At 31.0% G+C, this 21040-nt stretch overlaps 1 protein-coding gene across 1 annotated transcript in view; it reads left to right on the top strand.

Annotated features, from left to right (window-relative positions):
- LOC108756804 (glutamate receptor ionotropic, kainate 2) overlaps positions 1–21040 on the top strand; it is a 147279-nt gene that overhangs the window by 119229 nt on the left and 7010 nt on the right. The window contains exons 8-16 of the mRNA XM_018500867.1: positions 2411–2614; positions 3410–3613; positions 6990–7094; positions 7632–7889; positions 8844–9023; positions 9604–9741; positions 16146–16343; positions 17397–17622; positions 18061–18225. Coding sequence (XP_018356369.1) covers positions 2411–2614; positions 3410–3613; positions 6990–7094; positions 7632–7889; positions 8844–9023; positions 9604–9741; positions 16146–16343; positions 17397–17622; positions 18061–18225 — 1678 coding nt within the window. The remainder of the gene's footprint in view (positions 1–2410; positions 2615–3409; positions 3614–6989; positions 7095–7631; positions 7890–8843; positions 9024–9603; positions 9742–16145; positions 16344–17396; positions 17623–18060; positions 18226–21040) is intronic.

Genomic DNA, 21040 nt, shown 5'->3' with positions numbered 1-21040 from the left:
AATAATGTCCACTCACATAATCTTGAAAACCAGAAAGTTTATATATATATATATATAAACAATTCAAGCAACCGCAGCAACTTCCCCTACACTATTTTTATACAAAATTTTATTTTGCAATGAACAATCCGGATATTCCGTATCAATCCTTTACAAAAGATAGTTTCGCGTTTTATTACCTTTTTTTTAAACTATTTGTACATAGCGACATGCTTCCGCAAAATATCATGAGCTGCGTTTTCTGTTGCGTACAATGTACGTGTGTAATGGTTTTACATGTGCGTGATGCATCGACGCACGCATAGCGTAATTAACGTGCGTATTCGTCGAACGGAGAGCACGTCGAGTACCGAAAATACATGTGGCGGCGCCCAGGTTACTTCCGGCGCGCTTACCATTTGTTTCGCGAACATCGGCGTATTTTTGATTTTGCGAACCGACTCGTCGATGTCGACACTGACGAGATATCACGACGGAGATTTATCGATCAGCGTACGATCCGCAATACCGCTGTTGACAGTCCGATAAAAATCCTACCGTAGAATCACTGCTAAAATTCTCGCGTCAGCTGCCGGGTTGATGAAAGAAGATTTCTTTTTTCCGAAATAATTTGACAATACGTTTCATGAAATCATAAAGGTTGTAAAAATACGTTGGAGATAACTACTTCAAACACGGACGAGTAAAAACCATTGTATTTTTGTACATACGCCGGCTTTTACCAAATCGTGTTAACAACTGTGCTAAATTTGTAAAACTTTGTAACTCGATTTAAAAGCTTTTTTCTTGGCTAAGATAATTCAAATAATGTAATAACTTTTCACAGTATAGTGATTTTCATGGACCGTTAATAATATATTTTAAAAACAGAAAAATTGTATTTGTTAAAATTTTTCGGTAACAGTCTTTTTTATCTGTGAGATTTTTCAGAAAAATAAAAAAACTTGCATACAACAATTAAATTTTCCTTTAGTTTAGAATTTACTCTTACTGTATAGTGGATTGAGCAATACGCGAACGAGATATTCATATAAAAATTCGTTCAAATTCTTTTAATGTAGATGAGATATCGATCATTTTAATATAATAAACTCACTCGCATTCCGCACAGTTATCATTAAATTCATATTACAAATGGAATGAAACACAAGTCTAAAAAGTTATATGACCATGCATCAGGCTTCGATATTCAAAACATTCATGCATTAAAAAGACAACGAACAATAATGTTTTATTAAATAATATCGTGAGAATACTACGTTGAAAATTATCTGTTCGCGCTGTTAATTATCTGTTTACGCTGTTAATTATCGGTCAATAATGTAATAAAAATATTTACATAAAAATTCAAAAATTATACATAGATATACTAAATTTTGTGTATTTGTGACTATAGATAATTATATATTACTATCATTAAGTTTATTACTGCTGTAATTAATGTTAATCAATATCAGCTATGTAAATACATATATTTGTTGATAGAAGTGTACATTTTATATATATTTTATTTTATACAGTTGTTACTATTGTTATAACAACAATGACTATAATTATGATTAAACACAAATATCAAAAAATTTTTCTTTCAATGTAGAATTTATCTTATTGTACTGATAGAATAAGTGATCAAGTTTAAAAAGAAGCACATTTTGGATGAATATTCCAACAACTCGACAAACTAACATATATTGAAAAAGAAAAAAGATAAATCAAATAAACTATGCGCAAACCGCCGGTAGACCGCAAACGGTAATTAATGCGAAAAATTTCGCCAACTGTATGCACCGGAAATGTAGACCGTCAGCAATGAATCGTGTGTACATGTATGCGTGTCTGTGAGCTACTGGACACGGAGGAAAAATAAATTTAACCAGAATCAGACGCGCACATGATTTAACGAACAGTAAACCCGATTATTCGTTATTAAACAGTTATGAATATAATGTTGCGTATAAAAGTTTTATTACTTTTCGATGTTCGTGTTTTATCTAATAATAATTTGAATGGTAATATTTAATTTCGTAACGTTTCGCATATTAAGATTCAACTTCGAAATATTGTTATCTTCTTCATGAGAGACCACTATTTACCATAAAAGTGCAATTTTTCGCACATCCTATCTATTTTTAAATAGTAGAGATATAAAGCTTTGAAGAATTATACGGCTAAGCTACACACATTATGATAAAAATAAAAAATCCTTAAAAGTAAAAAATTAACCGCTACATTTTTGCTCTATGGAGAGAAGCTTAAATGCACTTCTGCAGCAATTAAAAATATTAATAGTAACACATTTGTAATACATAAAATGAAGGATGTTATTCATTTATTACTTATCGCAATGAACTAATGAGTATGTAAACCTAATCGACACGGATTTAGATTTATACGAGTGTTTCTGTTGCAGGCAGGTTTACATGGATTAACCGGACGTATTGAATTCAATGAAGGAAAGAGAAACAATTTCAAGTTGGATCTCTTAAAACTGAAAAAAGAGGAGCTTGTTAAAGTCGGCGAGTGGAAATCCGGGTCTGGCATTAACGTCACGGATCTAGACGCCTTTTACGAGACCACGACGACCAACATTACGCTCGTGGTGATGACGAGAGAGGTAATGATACCTTGCATCCAATTTAGTCACGTTTGCGACCTCGTAGCGTTAGAATTAATTATTAAGCAGGATACTGCAAGTGCATGGATCATATGAAGCTATGAAAGCTGCTCTAAATGGGGTCGGGTAAGTTTGTTATGCCGCGTAGAGATAGTGTCCACACATTTAAGCCACATAGCATCTTCAATATGTACTTATTAATAATATCTAATAATCTATGAGTCACAAAAGTATGTTAAATTACTCGGTATGTTCATATTAAATTGATCTTAAAATAATGAATTATAGGACAAATAATTATAGAAATTAGAAAACTTGATTTCTAAATTCTCGTTTCTATCTTTATAATATGTTAAATATTCAAATATGTAATTTGATTCATTATTATCTTATCGTTTCGTAAGGAAAAAACGTAATGTAACGTAACGAAACGTTTTCGTAAGGAATAAAATTCAGAGACGCTTTAGAGAAAATATAAAAAAAAAAAAAAAATAGCAAAATCGCAAATTGTCATATTAAGGAAAAATCTTAGTTGGTCGAGGGAACGTTTTATCGGCGTTGTGAATTCTCAGAAAAATGAAAAATTCATGTCTGTGTTGCAAAAAGGAAATATTTGAGGGACAAGCGATCAAAATGCTATATATTTGCATGGAACGGCGGTTTCTTTTCCATCTTTTTTTCTTTGATATAACCATCTCACGCGGAAATAAGAATTTTTAAGGGTTTGCCTTTGCCTTTCCCCTGTCACGATGAGCACAATTCTATGATCTATCAATGGGATCCAATCTTCCACAGGAAAGACCCTACGTCATGGTAAAAGAAGACAAGAATTTGACTGGTAACGCGAGGTTCGAAGGCTTCTGCATCGATTTGCTCAAGTCGGTAGCCAACCAAGTCGGTTTCCAATACGCAATCAAATTGGTGCCCGATCACATGTATGGGGTGTACGATCCCGAGACGAAAGAGTGGAACGGAATCGTGCGTGAACTAATGGATAAGGTAAGACAGAATACACAGATCGTGTTTTTCTTCCATAACTTGTATGATGAGATACAACATTATAAGAAATAACATAAACGTTGTGGTGATAACTTGGTGTTAACATGCGTTGAATTAAAATTAAAAAATTGAATTATCAACAACACGTTGCGCAAATCGGAAAAAAATTTAATAAATATCACGAGATAAAAAATAATTAAGATGTAGATTAATTAAACATCTGCATTTCTATATCAATGTGGATCTGATATAGTATTTCATAAATTATTTTAAATAATAGAAACAACGAATAGATCATATAATAAGCTAGTAAACAAATCATATAAGTGTATACTAGTAAACTAGTATCAAATTATAATTTAAAAAATATGATTATTGTATTAGTGAAAATATGAACATAATATCAAATATTATTTTCTTTATCGAAACTGATTTTGACCGCAATGTGTTAATAATGTTGTTGAAATTGCGCAAGCATAGTATATTAGGAGAAATATCGAGGTAGAGGAGAATGGGTACACGCGACCCAAGAGGCCGATTTTATATGCAAAGCAAAGTAAATTTCCGCAGACGTGTCGCAATAAATCCATCCCACGAGGAATTTCATTACGCTTGTAGTCAGATACAAGAATCATCTGGATTAATTATTTTTCCCATGAGCAAACGACGGTATTTAATATTTCAATTCATAGATCAGCTCGCAGATGTTGCACTTTGTCATTTGAATTGTAAAATTGTGCAGTTATTAAAATCAAAGTTTTATACATGCACTTCCGAGCATCTTTCGAATTTAATCTGTGCCGCCGATCCATTATTGTCTGCATGATCGAGTAGGCGCATACACAATATTCGCATAATTTACACAATAAATTGAAATTTACTGTTAATTGTTACAATATCACAATTATTAAATTGGAACGTGGTATACATATAAATCTGCAAATTAACAGTGCATCAATATTTTAGCAATTGTACGCTTCATTTTTAGTCAGTTAGAAAAGATTTCAGTTAAAAAAAATGTTTTGCATCTATTATATAATTAAACTTCATTCAAAGTTTGATTCCACTGGGACAATGAGGTGGAAAAATGCACCTACGAAAATGCAAATTTGCAATCAAATTCTCAATACAAGACATACAAATATATTTATGTTTTCAAAACAATTAGCTTCACATTATTATTTAATAAATATCTACATTATAAAATCTACATTATAAAAATTTACTATTAATATTTGCTTCAGAAAATGTAACTTAATACATCAAAATATATGGAACCCTCATTTATTTGTTTGATTTTATAATATACATACATAAAAAAATAAACCTACTAATCATTATTTTAATCATTTTTCTGTTGTTCCAATTTTTTATTTTTAACTTTCTTTATTAACAAAAATCTATTAATAATTAAAATAAGACATTTAGAATAAAGAATCTTTAAACTTTTTTCAATATCAACAATTTCTCTTTAAATTTTGATTAAAATTCTGACTTTTCTGCGCTTGTATATATCCAGAGTAAGGTAAATATTGTCTTTCCGTTACTAGGGGAGAAGTAGTTCTCCACTCGTACTGTTTCTTGTTTCCTCGCGATCGCATCTATGTAGCGGGTATTAACAGGAAGAGAAAATACATGTTCACTCGCGTACGAATTTTTAACGAAAAATGAAAATATCCAGTAAACATTAATGCATTAGAAAGCGGAAATTGAAAAAAAGAATACTTATAGAACTTGAAATTTTACCGAAACATGAAAGCACAAGAGCGCGATATATGAAACAGACTTATGCACATTTAAAAACAAAATCATATATTATTCGTGGAAAAGTCGCACAGTTACTATGCAAAAATATTATCGGCGTAAGAGTAAATCTGAAGTTTCGAATCGAGTTTTGTGGTTCTAAAAATACTGACAATTTTTGACGATAGTACAATTCAAGTACTAATATATTGATATGTATATACACACAATATATTATATTAAAAAAGAATCATTAGCAGTTAAATAAAAAATTAATATATGCAATGATATTTTAATCATGGGCAAAGTAAATGGATATACTGTTTCCCAAAGCATATTAATTTTTATACGCATAATTATTTTATTTTATACGTATATTATTATTACTGCGCATATGCGGTTAGCTGAATTGATTTTATCGTATGCATGTAACAAGCGCCTCTCTCCGAGATAATGCTTTGCTTTTATTCAATAGATAATTCAAGCATTTGTTGCTGATAATATCGAAACACATACGTATTGCGTATACATTTACAGATTTACATGATTGCTAAAAGCTTTTGACATTCTATAACCAATTTTACTGACTGTGATACATAAACCATTTAGCCTTTTGATATAAATATATCTACGTATTTCTGCAACATTTTATTATATATAAGAAATGTATAGTATAAAGTAACAAAAATATTTCTATTTTAAATATAAATACATTCTAATTATTTGCAAATTATATTCTATCATCTTATAAATATTGTATATTATTAATACATTAACAACTTCGGAGACTCATATAATTTACTTACTTTTTATTTATTCTTGGAGCCATAAAACTTTTTATTTTAATATTTTTACATATAATCATTTTTTTAGCAACTAAAAATTTTTTGTTATTTATATCGCAATTAAAAATATAACGACAAATAAGGAAAAAGAAAGCGAGGAAGAAAAATAATAATTTAATATACGACTTTAGTTTCCTCAAAAATTAATATCAATACAATATATCGTAAAAAAACTATAATTGTTATTAAAAATTATTATTAAAAATTTGCTAGCGTTGATTTGAAACATGAGATGCAAAGAGATGGAGAAAATATGCACAAAGTTCGCAATAGTCGTCTCAGCGTGCTCTTTGAATACCGAAGATCAGCAGTTTATAAAACATGCAAAGCAATCTGCCTCTTGTGAAAAGGGACGATGCTTTAACTTGGGAACCTACGAAACCGTAGGCGGATGTTCTAAGGTCAGGAGGATGACATAAATGATGTCTCATAGTCCGCAACACTCGCCCATTCGTAAAGAATTCATCCTCAATTTCGCAGAGTAAAACTTATCAGTTAATTTTTATTCCTCTCATTCACGACTCACGATACATTTATGTTATGTTAAGAAATACATTTGCTTGATGTAAATGTTACGCAATACGTATTAATTATTTTTATCTGTTTAAGAGAAAGCATTCTGAAATGTGAACGCGAAATGCTTCTTTAATAAAAAGTTCTTTGTGTGATTATTAATTCCTACTGTCTTTCATGATGTTATAAGCATCTCTGTTTTTATATAACTTCGACTTCAACTTTATCAAAGAAATTGAATTCTCGTAACTCTGTTGAGTACTTAATTCTTTCAGAGAGCGGATCTGGCAGTTGCTTCCATGACGATTAATTATGCTAGGGAAAGCGTAATAGACTTCACAAAGCCGTTTATGAATCTCGGAATTGGAATTTTATTTAAGGTGAGTTAACACCGTGCTGTCGATTTCTTTTAAAATTATTACATTTGTATGCAACATAATGTTAATATTTTATTATCCCTCCATCCAAAGTACGTATTTATGTTTCTAATGTTTAATTCTTGATTATATTTCAGTATATGCACATTGCATTAGCATATTAATAAAAGTGATTTTCATATGAGCACATCATTATACTAAATAATGAGAAACATAATAGATACTTTAATTATTCTACGATAATATCAATCACAAATACGCAAGACGTATTTAAGGAAATTTTCGTAATCCAAGAAAATTTTAATTCGTTTAATTAAATACGAGAAATTAATTTATCAAATAATCTGCACTGCATGTCTCACAAATTCTCTTTCTTCAACGTGCACTCGCGAAAAGAGCCTTTGAATATCCAGGATTGCCGTAAAAGTTGACTCGGCCCGCAGCGCCGCGCCGTACCGTGCCGCGTCGCGTCGCGTCGCGTCGCGTCGCATCACGAAACGGGATCCGTTTTAATTAAAATCGTAGCGTGACGTAATTTAGGTGCCGTCCAGTCAGCCGACACGGCTTTTCTCCTTCATGAATCCGCTGGCGGTCGAGATCTGGCTCTACGTGCTCGCCGCCTACATGCTAGTGAGCTTCACCCTCTTCGTGATGGCACGCTTCAGCCCGTACGAGTGGAACAATCCGCATCCGTGTCTGGCCGAGAGCGACGTGGTAGAGAATCAGTTTACCGTCAGCAACAGTTTCTGGTTCATCACCGGTACCTTCCTCAGACAAGGCAGCGGGCTCAACCCTAAGGTACACTCAACGAGGTGCTCCACCACTTGGACTACTTCTACCATTTTCCTTCGCGTACTCACCGACCGCACCGTCGGGACATCCTTCATCCGACATGCCCGCCCGTTTCTCTCACGTTCACCGCCCCCGAACGCTGCACAGTACCCGTTCACGAGGCAGCGCGCACATAAATCCATCATCTCGCTAGAGTGCAAACAGTAGATGTCTGTTTGCAGGGCACACGTCAATTCGTTTATATCTGTTTATGTTGCGAGTCGTATATTTGCAATATTACAGGGATGCTCACTGCCAGTAAAATAATCGAGCAAATCTTGGAGTGATATTGCAACAATATCGTAATATCTTTTATATAAAGCATACCGCGCCCTCCCCCCTTCCCCCATTTTGTTTTCAGAGCTAAAGCTCATAATGCATTATTCTAATTTGCATTGATCATTGAAGAAAAAATATATAATTAATCTTCTTTATATAATTAACTTCTTTATAAATTAAAGATTAACATAAAGATAGAGATTAACATTTACAAAGTAAATTATTTAGAATGCGCTACTTGATTTACATTTTTATCAATAGACTATGCGACTTACGACCCAATCTCAATTACCTCCTGCGACGTTAGCGATCACTCGTTAAAAAATAAAGCAGCACGTACGGCGATTGTACTCACAATCAGAGTGCACCGCCATTGTGTTCTGCTCGACGCGCGCCGGAGAATAATACGCTTCCGTAATTCCGTCGAAATAAAGAATCGTCTTTCAAGCCGTTTGAGAGACTGAATGTTGTGCAAGGAAGTGATGCGAGAGTTACATCTCGCGTCTTCAAATTATTTTTCAGCAAGGAACGTGATGTGATGGTTGGACATGAAGAATGCATTGTTGCATTCATCTTCGATATCGTATCAGGTCGATCAGATCAATTCTCGAAGATTAGTAACAACAAACGTCAATGCTTCAGGTAACCAAACGCACGCCACCGCGGCTCTTCTCGTTCATGACTCCCCTCGCCATGGAGATCTGGTTGTTCTTGCTAGGCGCTTACGTGGTGGTGTCCTTAACGATATGGATAGTGGCAAGATTCTCGCCCTTCGAGTGGGTGGAGCCGTCTCCCTGCCCAAGCTGCAAATGTCCTTTGCAGGTAGGCTCACGTCGAGTGGTGCGATCGATGAACTGTATTTAAATTACAAAATGCAGAGTGCTTTTTTAAATATTATGTAATTTTATATTTTAATTAAAATAATAAAATGTAGTCTATACTATTCTTCAATCATTAAAAAAATTGTTACTTTAGGTGCTTCATAATATTTTTCATATAATATTGTAACAAAACTTATTTTCAATTTATATTTCGTGATTTCACATATTACAAGATATATAAATATTGTATTAGATGAAGAAGGAACAATTAATTAATGTGTGAAATTACATATGTTTTAATGCAGCATTCTTCATTAATAACGTAAGAAAAAATAGATACTTTGTAAAAAAGAAAAATTTTACTTCTTAAAGAAAATGCTGTTTACTAAAAAAAAAAATTCAGAGTTATTTCGCATCTATATTTTCAGCTCTTCATAACATTACCCATGTCTGCATAGTGTAGAAAGAAATATTAAAAAATATACGATGCATGTAAGAAGTATAAGTTACCATAAGTAGAATTAGTATAATTATTTTTAAAACTGCACCACTCGACGGGGGGCTCATCACATTGTCACCAGGGCAGTCACGTGAGCGCCTTGGATCCGGACAGCGACGACATTCCTCTACTGAGAACTGTCAACGAGTTCAGCCTGGCCAACAGTTTTTGGTTTACGGTCGGCACACTTATGCAACAGGGCAGCGACCTCAACCCTAAGGTAAACGTGCCACCACAGAGTCAAACGTGTCTCAAGAAACATTCCTTTTTTTATTAACACAACATGTACGCATTTATGAATATTCTTAGCAGAATGACTTGTTGGGTTTCTAGAAATTCATTTTAAAAATATTTACTTCAACGACTAACTTTTACCGCTAATTAAAAAAGACCGTACGATTAAAAAGCGTATATACTTTAAACACTCATTTAAAATTTTCACGGTAAAATATTCATTTAAGTAGAACATTAGCAAAATCCAAAAATGGTAATAACTGTACTCACGCAAATTTGAATGGAAAAGTAAAATAGGTAAGGTTTTCTGTACCGTAATGTTTTGAAATGTTGATTCAGAAATTTTTACAACAATTTATAGACATTTTCTTTTTATGAAATAATTTTTATCTGTAAATATTCATTTGACACATTAAAAAATTATAGCTTACAAAATTTGATACAAATATTTAACGTTAATAATAAATATTTAACGAGGTAAAAGATACAAAGTTTGTCAAGAGTACAAGTTCGCATAATAATGCCGTACTTTTTTATAAAATATTAAATATATTATATTTAATATACATATATATAATACACATATATAATATAAATATTGTTTAATAAATATTCATAGAATAGTAAATAATTATTACCATCTACATTTTTTGTGAATTAATTTTCTTACATCTTTTTCTTTTCTTTTAATTATCGAGGATATTAACACATCAATGAAAAATCGATTATTAAATTTATTTTTTATATATATATATATAATTACAATGCCAACAACCTTCCATTCGCATTATCGGTCTATTTCTGTTCGCATCACTTAACCCGCCCAAGTCAATTCTATTGAAAGCAGTTTTCTTCTTTTTAGCTATCACACATATATACGTACACTTGGAAATTACTCGCTATAGTTCAGTTATGTACTAAGTATGCCCCGAACAGGGAGAGAACTTTATTAGATTTGGGAATATTTTGCGGAAAATAAAAAATATACGACCTAGGCAATAAAGCTAAGAGAAATTTGTTCTGTATCTCAAAAAACCCGTATTTTATACTTTCTTAAAAGTAAACTTTCCATTGTTACAAAATTATTATTAATTCCGAATATCTCACTTTAATTTTAAAAATCACGTGAGTGAAAAATTGGAACTGATCTATACCTTATTGTTAGTGTCTGGTAAAAAGAACATGTACATTACTAATTTTTGCTTTTAAAAAATTCATACTTTATGTCCGTTCCATAAACACGCTATCGTATTTTTACGCGTATAAAATGTTGCAAATTTCACTTAAATTTTTAAGTGGTTTTACTTGCATAAAACGCGAAATTCAACGTGTATTCCAAAACGAAAAACAAATAAATGTCAGACGCACAAAGGCACCATATAAGTACGCTATATAATTATGAAAGATAAATAGCATCGAATTTAAAACTAAGAGAGACTTTAAATACATGAAATGCATATAGCAATCACAATAAATTTATTATTCTTATAAAACAGCAATATAAAAAAGCATATTAATTTTAGCAAAAGAAATAACTACATTTCGCGTAATGATAAATACACAGATTATAATTAGATATCCTTAATAAGATATTATGTAAGGTACGTCTTTTATAAATTACAACAGTATTATAGCGTATTTTAGATGTTAATTAAAAATTAACTACAAAATAATCTATATAAAATTTATCTATTCAGTAATAAAATTGAACAACTCTCACAAACGTAATAATGTATTTATACGTAATAATGTATTTATGAACATAATGTATTTATATAAATTTCAATAGTTTTGCTTAATTTTTGTGGTGTTCTTCAAACGTCACGAATTCTTTAATAACTTTATCGTATCAACAAAGTAAAAATGTACAAAAAACACTATTCCTTTTATTTACACTATTTTAGACAGAAATTGACCTCTTTTTAACATTCTCCTTCTCACTAATAAATATTTCGCAATTACTAGTTTAAAATAAAAACGCTAATATAAATTGGAAAAATTGATAGTAAATAACAAACAAAATAAAAGCGCCATATGAGCCTGAATAAATGAATCCTATACAATATTTTTAGCTAACTTTGATCTTTATAACTCAAATACTATTATAATCATAATTTCATCTTTTAATCTTATTAATATCCAGAATACGGTTTTAAAGTAACACATGCTGCTTATAAAATATCTCTTATTAAAAAATATAATATTCTTCGTCTTCACATAAATCCATTCCAAGAAATTCTCTCAACATTTGATTTTTTACTTCTACTGCGTATAATACGATGAGAATAGAATGAAGAATGTCAGTGATGCAGAATAGTGCGCAATTGACTTCTAGTTGTCGAATAATACGTGCAATATTGTATAGAGTTCCGTCAATCGCGAGAAAAGTATCCGCGAGATATGAACTCGGGACAGCACCAGCATTGCTATTGTGGACAATGGAAGCATTCGGAGGGAAAGAAACTACGTCATTATTCACGCCATACTTTTCTTTTTTTTTACCGTACTTACAAAGATTTAAAAAAAATGGAGCTTACACAAGTTTTTTTCTTAAAATTTTTATCTTATTTTACTTGCAACACAACTGTTAGTTGGATTATGTAAATGTTTAAAAATCTGTTAAATAATATAATTTATCACGTTATATAATAATCAAACAGTAATATGTATTAATATAAATTGTTAATTCCAAAGATAATAAATTAATAAATACAACCTTTACAAGCATATGAATTATTAAATATTGATTAGATTCAAGCTTAGATTTTCAGTCAATTCAAAAATAAAACTTGAGAGCAAACTAGTTTATAAAATTATTACATGTACAATCCATGAATATAAAAAAAGTTAATAAAAAAAAAACGAATATCAGCCCTGCATGCACATATAAGTCAAAATGCTTTTCAATTATGTCTATGTTATTATAGCAATTTTTTATTGGTTTTAGTAATTAACTAAAATATCAATCGACTCATTTTTTTGCAGTAGTTTTCAAATTAGTTTTTATTTAGTATATAGTATTATTTATTTAGTATTTATACAAGTAACTTACATTACTGTTTTTATATGATGTTACTCTATATAATACTTTATGTATTTGCAATTAAAGCGTATAATTTACATTGAAATAATTTTCCTCCTACCTTTTTTAACATAAAGGTACATAACGTTTTGTAACAATAATTAATCAAATGTCTCTTGAGAGTTTAGTTCCATGTAATACTAAAATGGATTAAAGAGCAATGCACTTTATATGCCAGAAGCGTGAGATAAAAGTAGCTTTTGGTAAATTCTTGGTAGTAAATTCAACGTTCGATTCTTCACTTTTATGACACGAATGACTGCTGCGGATATTCTTCCTGCAGCATCGAACGGTGTTTTCCGAACTTACTTGCTCCATATTTCATGTCACATAAAAGCAAGAAAATATGTTACTAAGAAGCAGAACTGATAGAAAGAACATTCCGGATTTATTATAATTCTTCTATTATAATATAAATTGTAATAAAATATTTTTAATAATAAATAGCAAATTAAAAATGTATTTCTTGTTGCAAATTACATTTGCAAATTGTATGTTATGAATTATTTTTTAAAAACGTATATATGTTTATTGGATATCGTATTAATCATTTTAATTGTTTTTTATAATACTAATTCTATGAAAAAAATAGATATTGCATTGCAATATTTATCTGTACTAAATGCTAATTGCTTCTCTTGGAAACTTTTTGGAAATACAGTGATAGATGCATGCTGCATATGTGGTCATTTGTTATAGAGCATGGAAATTCGCGAGGTTAGGTTTCATAGTGAGATTTGAGTTGGTGTTGTTTCTCCGACAATGCCAACGGCATGGTAGAAAGGAGGTTTTGTTTACACTAAGCTGCAATGCACATGAAAACAATTACATGTCCTCAACAGCATCTCGCCTGGTAATGTTTCCCGTGATACCTCACGAATTTCCGCATCTTCGTCATTCATTTCTATTATCACTAGCAAAAGCAATTACTAGAATACGAACTACATACGCATCATATATTGTATTTAATACCTGTTGCGAAATATCAACAGACTAGACTACCAAAAATTTAGATAACAGAAGATACTCATGCTGAGATGTAATGTTTAATCAAATAGATGATTAGTTTTCTAAATCACATTCGTACATAAGATTATCAATTATTCGCGATTAATTATCTGATTCAAGCTACTTTTGGACGTTTGGAGTTAACTATTTTGATTAAAAGGGTAAAATTAGGGCTTAATAAATTTGAATACATTACATAAGTAGAAAAGGTGACTAAATATGTGTATGGCTAAGTAATTACATCAACTTTGATACGAATAATAACTTCGTTAACAAGACATTATCTTGCAGATATATCCGTTTGTCATGTCGTTAAATTATTGCGACGTAATGTCAGCTCTTTTAAACTTACAAATCACGAAATGCATTGTTTTTTTACGCACCGAACACAGTTTTTCGCTCATATATCATGTGACGTATGAATTTTAAAATACATTCCTGTTTCAAATGAAAAGCGAACAAAATGTTAGTATTTTAAAAATATACATATAAAGCTGGATTCAGATCAAGCAAATGAGCACAAACAAATGTGAATGATTTCAACAGTATCGCGAGTACTAAATTATTCATGTTTATTCGCGCTCGTTTACTTAGTCTGTGAATCCGATTTAAGACAATGCTAAGCATGTATGACTTAGATCTACCATTATAATTGATTTCTTGAGCTAAATCAATTTCTCGTTGTATAACTGTACATTACACGCTTAACAAATGTTGAAATAAATCTTAGGTCGCTACATTGCATGCTTACACACGTAAAACTTTGAAAAATTTATTTAACAAATAAGAGAAATTAAAAACTTCTGCATATATGAAGCAGCTAAAGAGTAGAATCTCACATGGAAATATCTATAGTACATCATATAATGCCAATTGACTCTGGTGGCACGTATGTACATGCGGGGTTGTCGTTGCGACTGTCTCGAGTGTCGGGAAATTATGCTTCATGTCAGCCAGATGCGCCGAGAATCGCGGTTTGAGCATTCAGAGCGAGTGTAATATTGCAAATAATATTAATGTGCGCGTAGTATTGTGCACGCGCAAAAAAATTGTTTTTCCTCTCATCGATTTAAACTCGATAGATAAGAAAACTTGTTTGTTTTACTTTGGCGCGTCGCCAAAAGAACCATTCTACATAAAATCACTTATAAAACATGAAATTATATTCGACATATGAATTATACACATTCATTACACATCGTGAATACGTGGATTACACCGTGCAAACTCTTTCGCGGGATATTACCGCACAGTAGAATTAAATCCGTTCGCTCAATTCCCAAGCGGCAGATGCTGCGTAATACGAGAATGAGAAAATCATTCATGGGTGTTCTACATTCGACGATCGTTTTCGCGTTGGTCTCGCCATTAATGGATCGAAATATCTAAACGAGATCCCGTATTGCATTCTTCGAATGCTACGAGAAATTTTTCGAGAATCATTGTTGACCTCGTCACCTTGATACGTCCTAATGCGTTTCCGATCGATCTTTTGAATCTCCTTACAATTCTTCGCAACAGAAGAAAAAAGTATCTGCCTCACAGTGCAGATGTATCAAAAGATTTACACATGAGAAATCCTACCAAAGTTTTAAACGGATGCTTCCCTCATATTTGCAACAATTTGATTTCGAACTACTGACTTGATTGATTGGATTAAATGATCTCCGTTATTTTAAGAACACATAGGAAAACACATATCACTTGATTGTTTGAAAACGCATTAAACTGTATATTGACACCATTACAAAAAACTTATTTTTTTACACGGAAAGAATAATTTTGCTGAAGTACCCAAAAATTCAGCTATATACAGATTTAAAAATAATTTTGTTGGACTATCAAAATAATTATGTAGAACGTTCAAACTGTAGGATGTCTTTTGTAGCATTGTTTATCATGCTTGAAATTCTTACAATTATTGCGATAATCCAATAATTATCCAACAAAATTATTTTCAGATTTGTACCTACATCTTTAGATATTTCAGCGAAATGGTCTTTTCATATACGTTTTTAAAATTATAAGAAGTTAAGGAGATTATTAAAATTAATCAGTACATTTATTCGCAATAATTTATGTTTATACTTCTAAATTCTTCAATTGACTAAACTAGTGTTTCCATAATGCAGTTTTATAAAGGAATAATATGGATTAAACTGACATTTGCAACGCAGAAAATAATTTGAAATGATTCCCAGATAATTTGGTATCATCAAATTAGAACATCCATAAATTTGCTAAATAAAAAATTTATTAAGATTATTCAAAATGAATACGAAATAAATCCTCGTTATCAGGCAACTAGTACGAGAATAGTAGGCGGCATTTGGTGGTTCTTCACGCTAATCATCATCTCCTCCTATACTGCAAATCTGGCTGCTTTTCTAACGGTGGAGAGGATGATAACGCCGATCGAGAATGTCGCTGATCTCGCGGAACAAACCGAGATATCTTATGGCACTTTAGAAGGCGGAAGTACGAAGACGTTCTTCAGAGTAAGTGCAGAAAATTACAGAAGAAGAATTGCTTTTACATTTTCTGTGCAACTTAATACATATTTTAAAATGTCAATAATATATAATTATTATAACACATTTAAGTATTAACAATTTTCTTTTATGTATTTCCAATATTATAATATTACAATTTCTGTACTCCTTGTTTACAGTAAAATTTTTAAAAAATCATAATTTATATAAAAATTTTCAAAATATAATATTGATATTGGAATAATAAGTTATAACAGATGACGTAAACTAATCTTTTAATTATTATTTAATAAAATATTAAACAAATACATGTAAAAATATATATAATGAATTATTCAATACATTCGCGCTCTCTGAAATAAAAAGAATGTATATATGTATATCAAATAAATCTGCTGATGTCATACTAATGATTGATCAATTTATGATGTGCATTTAGAAATATCATATATCACGCTGTAAAATTTTAACAGAAAACTGCATCGTTAAACAAAAATATGGTTTTTTGTAAATCCCATTCTCTCTGAGTGAGATGTTTTTCCTTCAGAAAAATGAACAAATTAGTTGGCTAGTAATGAGGAAAAAATTCCTGAATTTCACTTTAATATTGACAATGTCGAAGCTCGACCATTTGCTTAATAAAAACATTTAATTCGCGCGGATAAAAGCGGATTCTTTCAATACAATATTAATTTTTTCGTTTTTCACGATTTCAGGAATTCATATTCAACTTCAATTTTCGATTAAAATTAATTGTGGAGTACAAAACACAAACTGAACACAAAGCGTCAAATAATTAAATTTGCATATGGAAAGAACGATTTTATTGAAGTATCTAAAAATTTAACCAAATACATGAAAATAATTTTGTAAAACCGTCAAACAATGCAGAATGTCCAAGCTGCTAGAATGTTAAAACTTTTTGCAGTATTGCTTAGTATGCTGGAGCATTCTATATAATTATTTTGATGATATAATCCAATGAGCTCTGTATCATAGTTGAATTTTTACTTCTAAAAAATCGTTCTCACTGTGCATTATTAAATAATTTAATCACAGGATTCAAAAATCGGGATCTATCAAAAAATGTGGAGATTTATGGAATCAAAGAGTCCATCTGTGTTCGTTCAAACCTACGAAGAAGGAGTGAAAAGGGTTCTGGAAGGCGACTATGCATTTTTAATGGAGTCGACTATGCTCGATTACGCAGTTCACCGTGATTGTAATCTAACACAAATAGGGGGATTGTTAGATAGCAAAGGATATGGAATTGCTACTCCAAAAGGTAAATATGAATAAAGGTAAATATGAATAAATAGAAGCCATATTTGAAAAGAGTAATTACCAACGTATTTAATATTGAAAGCTCAGAAGTTTCTCTGAAGTGGATGATACCCAATTAAATTTCTGCTAAAGGAAAATTGGCTTTCTTAGCCGGCACAGAACGAATAGTTCAAAAGTACAGTTTTTGTTCATAAAATACGTAGCTTATACAGTCAAATAATTTTAAAAGATTATATATTTCCATCTTAGAACGGGAAAAAATTTGAAGATGTTCTATGAGATTAAACCGCATATTTAACATACGTATATTATTTAATAATATATTCGATATATATCCAACGTGCAAAACGTGCAATGGCAAAGTTACGTTCGAGATTATGCTGTAGAAGCAGAAATTGTGAAGCCCTTGGCCAGCCTAACGAAGGCTTTTTATATGCAGGTTCGCCCTGGAGGGATAAAATATCTCTAGTTATACTGGAGCTACAGGAAAAAGGTGTAATACAGATCCTCTATGATAAATGGTGGAAGAATACGGGTGACGTATGCAACAGAGATGACAAGAATAAAGAGAGCAAAGCTAATGCCCTTGGAGTTGAAAATATTGGTATGTTTATATAGCCAACCATATTTTTTATCAATCGAAATTATATATTGTTCCTAAAAATATTAAAATTAACACAAAAATGTTAATTTTAATATTTTTGCACATGTTTCAGAAAGTCCACTAACCGTCTTTTAAGTTAAAATTAACATTTTATTTTTTTACAGTGTAGACAGGAACAATAGAAAAGATTAAACCAGCTCTAAGGAGAAAAAGAAAATTCTTTTATTCTTAAATCATGCCTAAAAATGAATGTTTACATCAGATATATAAATATATAAATAATATCAAGATACTCATTTTCATTAACGGGTTACATAACACAATCATCAAAGGATTCCGGATTAATTTTCATGAAATTGAATGACGAAAATGATTGCTTTCACGATGTTTGAATAACTGCTTAATCAATTAAGTTATCATGTTTACCGATACGCATGCATGAATAAATTCAATAATATATTAGCAAAAAGAATTTGTGAAGCTGTATTTCATTCATAGCCATACGTACATCAATTATAGTACAACAAATTTAGATCATGCAACCTATCAGTTATATTTGCATGTTATAAATCTCCGTCACAGCTGCGGCATTAGTGACATTTCGTATTATATGCACGTATACAAAAGGGATGTATTTAATGGTCATAACTTCCGCGTGTTCTACGTGTCTATTTAAATTTCAGTCACTTTTACTATTCTATTTGCTTTTACGACTAAAAAAATTGTAAACATGTCGTTGTACAGCAGTATAAATCACTGTATATAGTGTACTAAAAAAAAAATCCAAAACTAAATCCAAAAATAAAAAACTAACAACTAGCTTTAAAGATTTACTTAAAGAAAATGATAAGACATAAATTATAAACATTACGCATTAAAAGATTTCAACTAAAATATTGTAAAAAGTCAATTATCTGTTCATCTTCGAACAATTTGTGGATTTAATATTTTTTTTGTACGTGCACATATAAAGTCTTTAAAGCTAAACTTATTAGATGTTAAAATAAATAAATATCAATAGACGGAAATATCGCGCATAAATATTATAGTAGTCTTCAGTGTCAGAAAGTTAATTTTTTACTATAGAGGACAATGAGATTTGGTTGAATATAAAGTGAATATTGAAGAAAAGAGAAGGTTTTCAAGCGCGACGGAATCTTGCATAAAGTTCGCGGATGAATTTTTCTTCGAACTCTTCGGAAACCGCTTCCGAATTTTTATGGAAGTCACAACAAGTTTCTTCTTTCTTCCCCCACTTTGATTCAGCTCTTTCCTTTTTTTCCTTCGCTCGCAGAAACTCTCGGGCTATCTACTTACTTTGCCTCTCTTTCCTCGTCACCGTTTCTTTACCGCCGTGTAACTTGGATAAGTACGCATTTCACCGACGGTGTAAATGTACTTGACAAGACAGATAAAAAGAACGAGCTGTCTCAAGTGAGATGCAAAAATCTCGCGAAATTATAGTTGAATTGCTAATTTTTCTGTTCTTTTTAATGTCTCTTGATTATTTGCCATGATAAAAACGGTCGTTGTCGACTGACCTTTATCGTGCTATTTTTATAAGAATAAGTAGTGCTATCTCGAGGAAAAAAAGCTTTCAGTAGTCTTAAAGTAATTGACAGAAATGTAAAATTAAATTGGCTTTTTCACTTTGTCGGAAGCTTTAAAAATGTAGAGAATCTTTTCATAGAGTATAGCTAGTCTCTGAATCCTTGTGAATTATTTAAAATAAATATTCAATTTGATTCCAATAAATGTTTTACAACATTTTTGATAAAAATTATTTATTTAATGATAAAATTTATCATTAAAATTAAAATTAATAATATAGTTAAAATTAAACAACAGCGTTTATTAATAATTACAATTTCTTGTAAATAATGGTAGATAAGTAATTTAACAAAAATTACTTATTATATATATATAATTATTAATTATTACATATAATTATTAATTATTAATAAAAGATTTTAATTGTGTTTTAATTATGCTTAATCGTTAATTTTAATCATAGTGTGTCTGTAATATATAAAAGTGAAAAAGGAAAAAAAAAAGAGATTAAATATAAAAATGTAGAACATCAAATAAGTTTCATTAACGTTAGTTGTTTCAACTTCAATTTATATTTTCTCAAACTAAAATAGAAAAGAACAAAAAAGAAGCGGAAAACCAAGCTAAGGATTCCTTGTGATGATCTTAAGTATAAATAAAAATAAACGCGAAGCTAAAAAAGTGAAATACAATCAAAGTTAACCAATTTTAAACTATATAAAAAATATATTCCGTCATACAATATCGTTGTTGTATTTAAGATTATATTTTCTTATGTATATATTGTATTCATTGATCAATGAAGCAAACATGATAAACGTATTCTAATAGTATTAAGACGATAATATCGAAAATTCCTTATTCTTGAATCCACTTAGCGCGACCTTGCATTTTCTTTGCTCATTTGCCTTAGAATATCGCTAACTCTGCGGAGTTTCCGAATTAACGTGAGAATCTCTCGGAGAACGGTGAGCTCCGGATAATTCCCGGTTCGTGCCTAAGTGTTTTGGCAAAAGTCCGTCCCGTCTTACGGAAAATTTAGCTATATATCCTGTAACTCGGTGAACAGAACTTCCCGCCGCAAAACTTGGATCAGCCTGTAGGTGTACAATGTCGCACGACCTCTCTCCGGACTCGGCTCTTGATATCGTTTCGCAAAATAGGCGTGAAACACCGGTGATATCCGCGGCGCCCGCGCGAGAAACTTTCGTCTTTCCGGTGAAACGTCCGGACTGTCATCATAAATCACGGCGGTGTAGTTATG

The sequence above is a fragment of the Trachymyrmex septentrionalis genome, unplaced genomic scaffold (genome assembly GCF_001594115.1).
Source record: "Trachymyrmex septentrionalis isolate Tsep2-gDNA-1 unplaced genomic scaffold, Tsep1.0 scaffold13, whole genome shotgun sequence".
NCBI classification, from domain to species: Eukaryota; Metazoa; Arthropoda; class Insecta; order Hymenoptera; family Formicidae; genus Trachymyrmex; species Trachymyrmex septentrionalis.
Note: the sequence above shows the minus strand (reverse complement) of the source record. Positions and strands in the feature narration are given on the sequence as shown.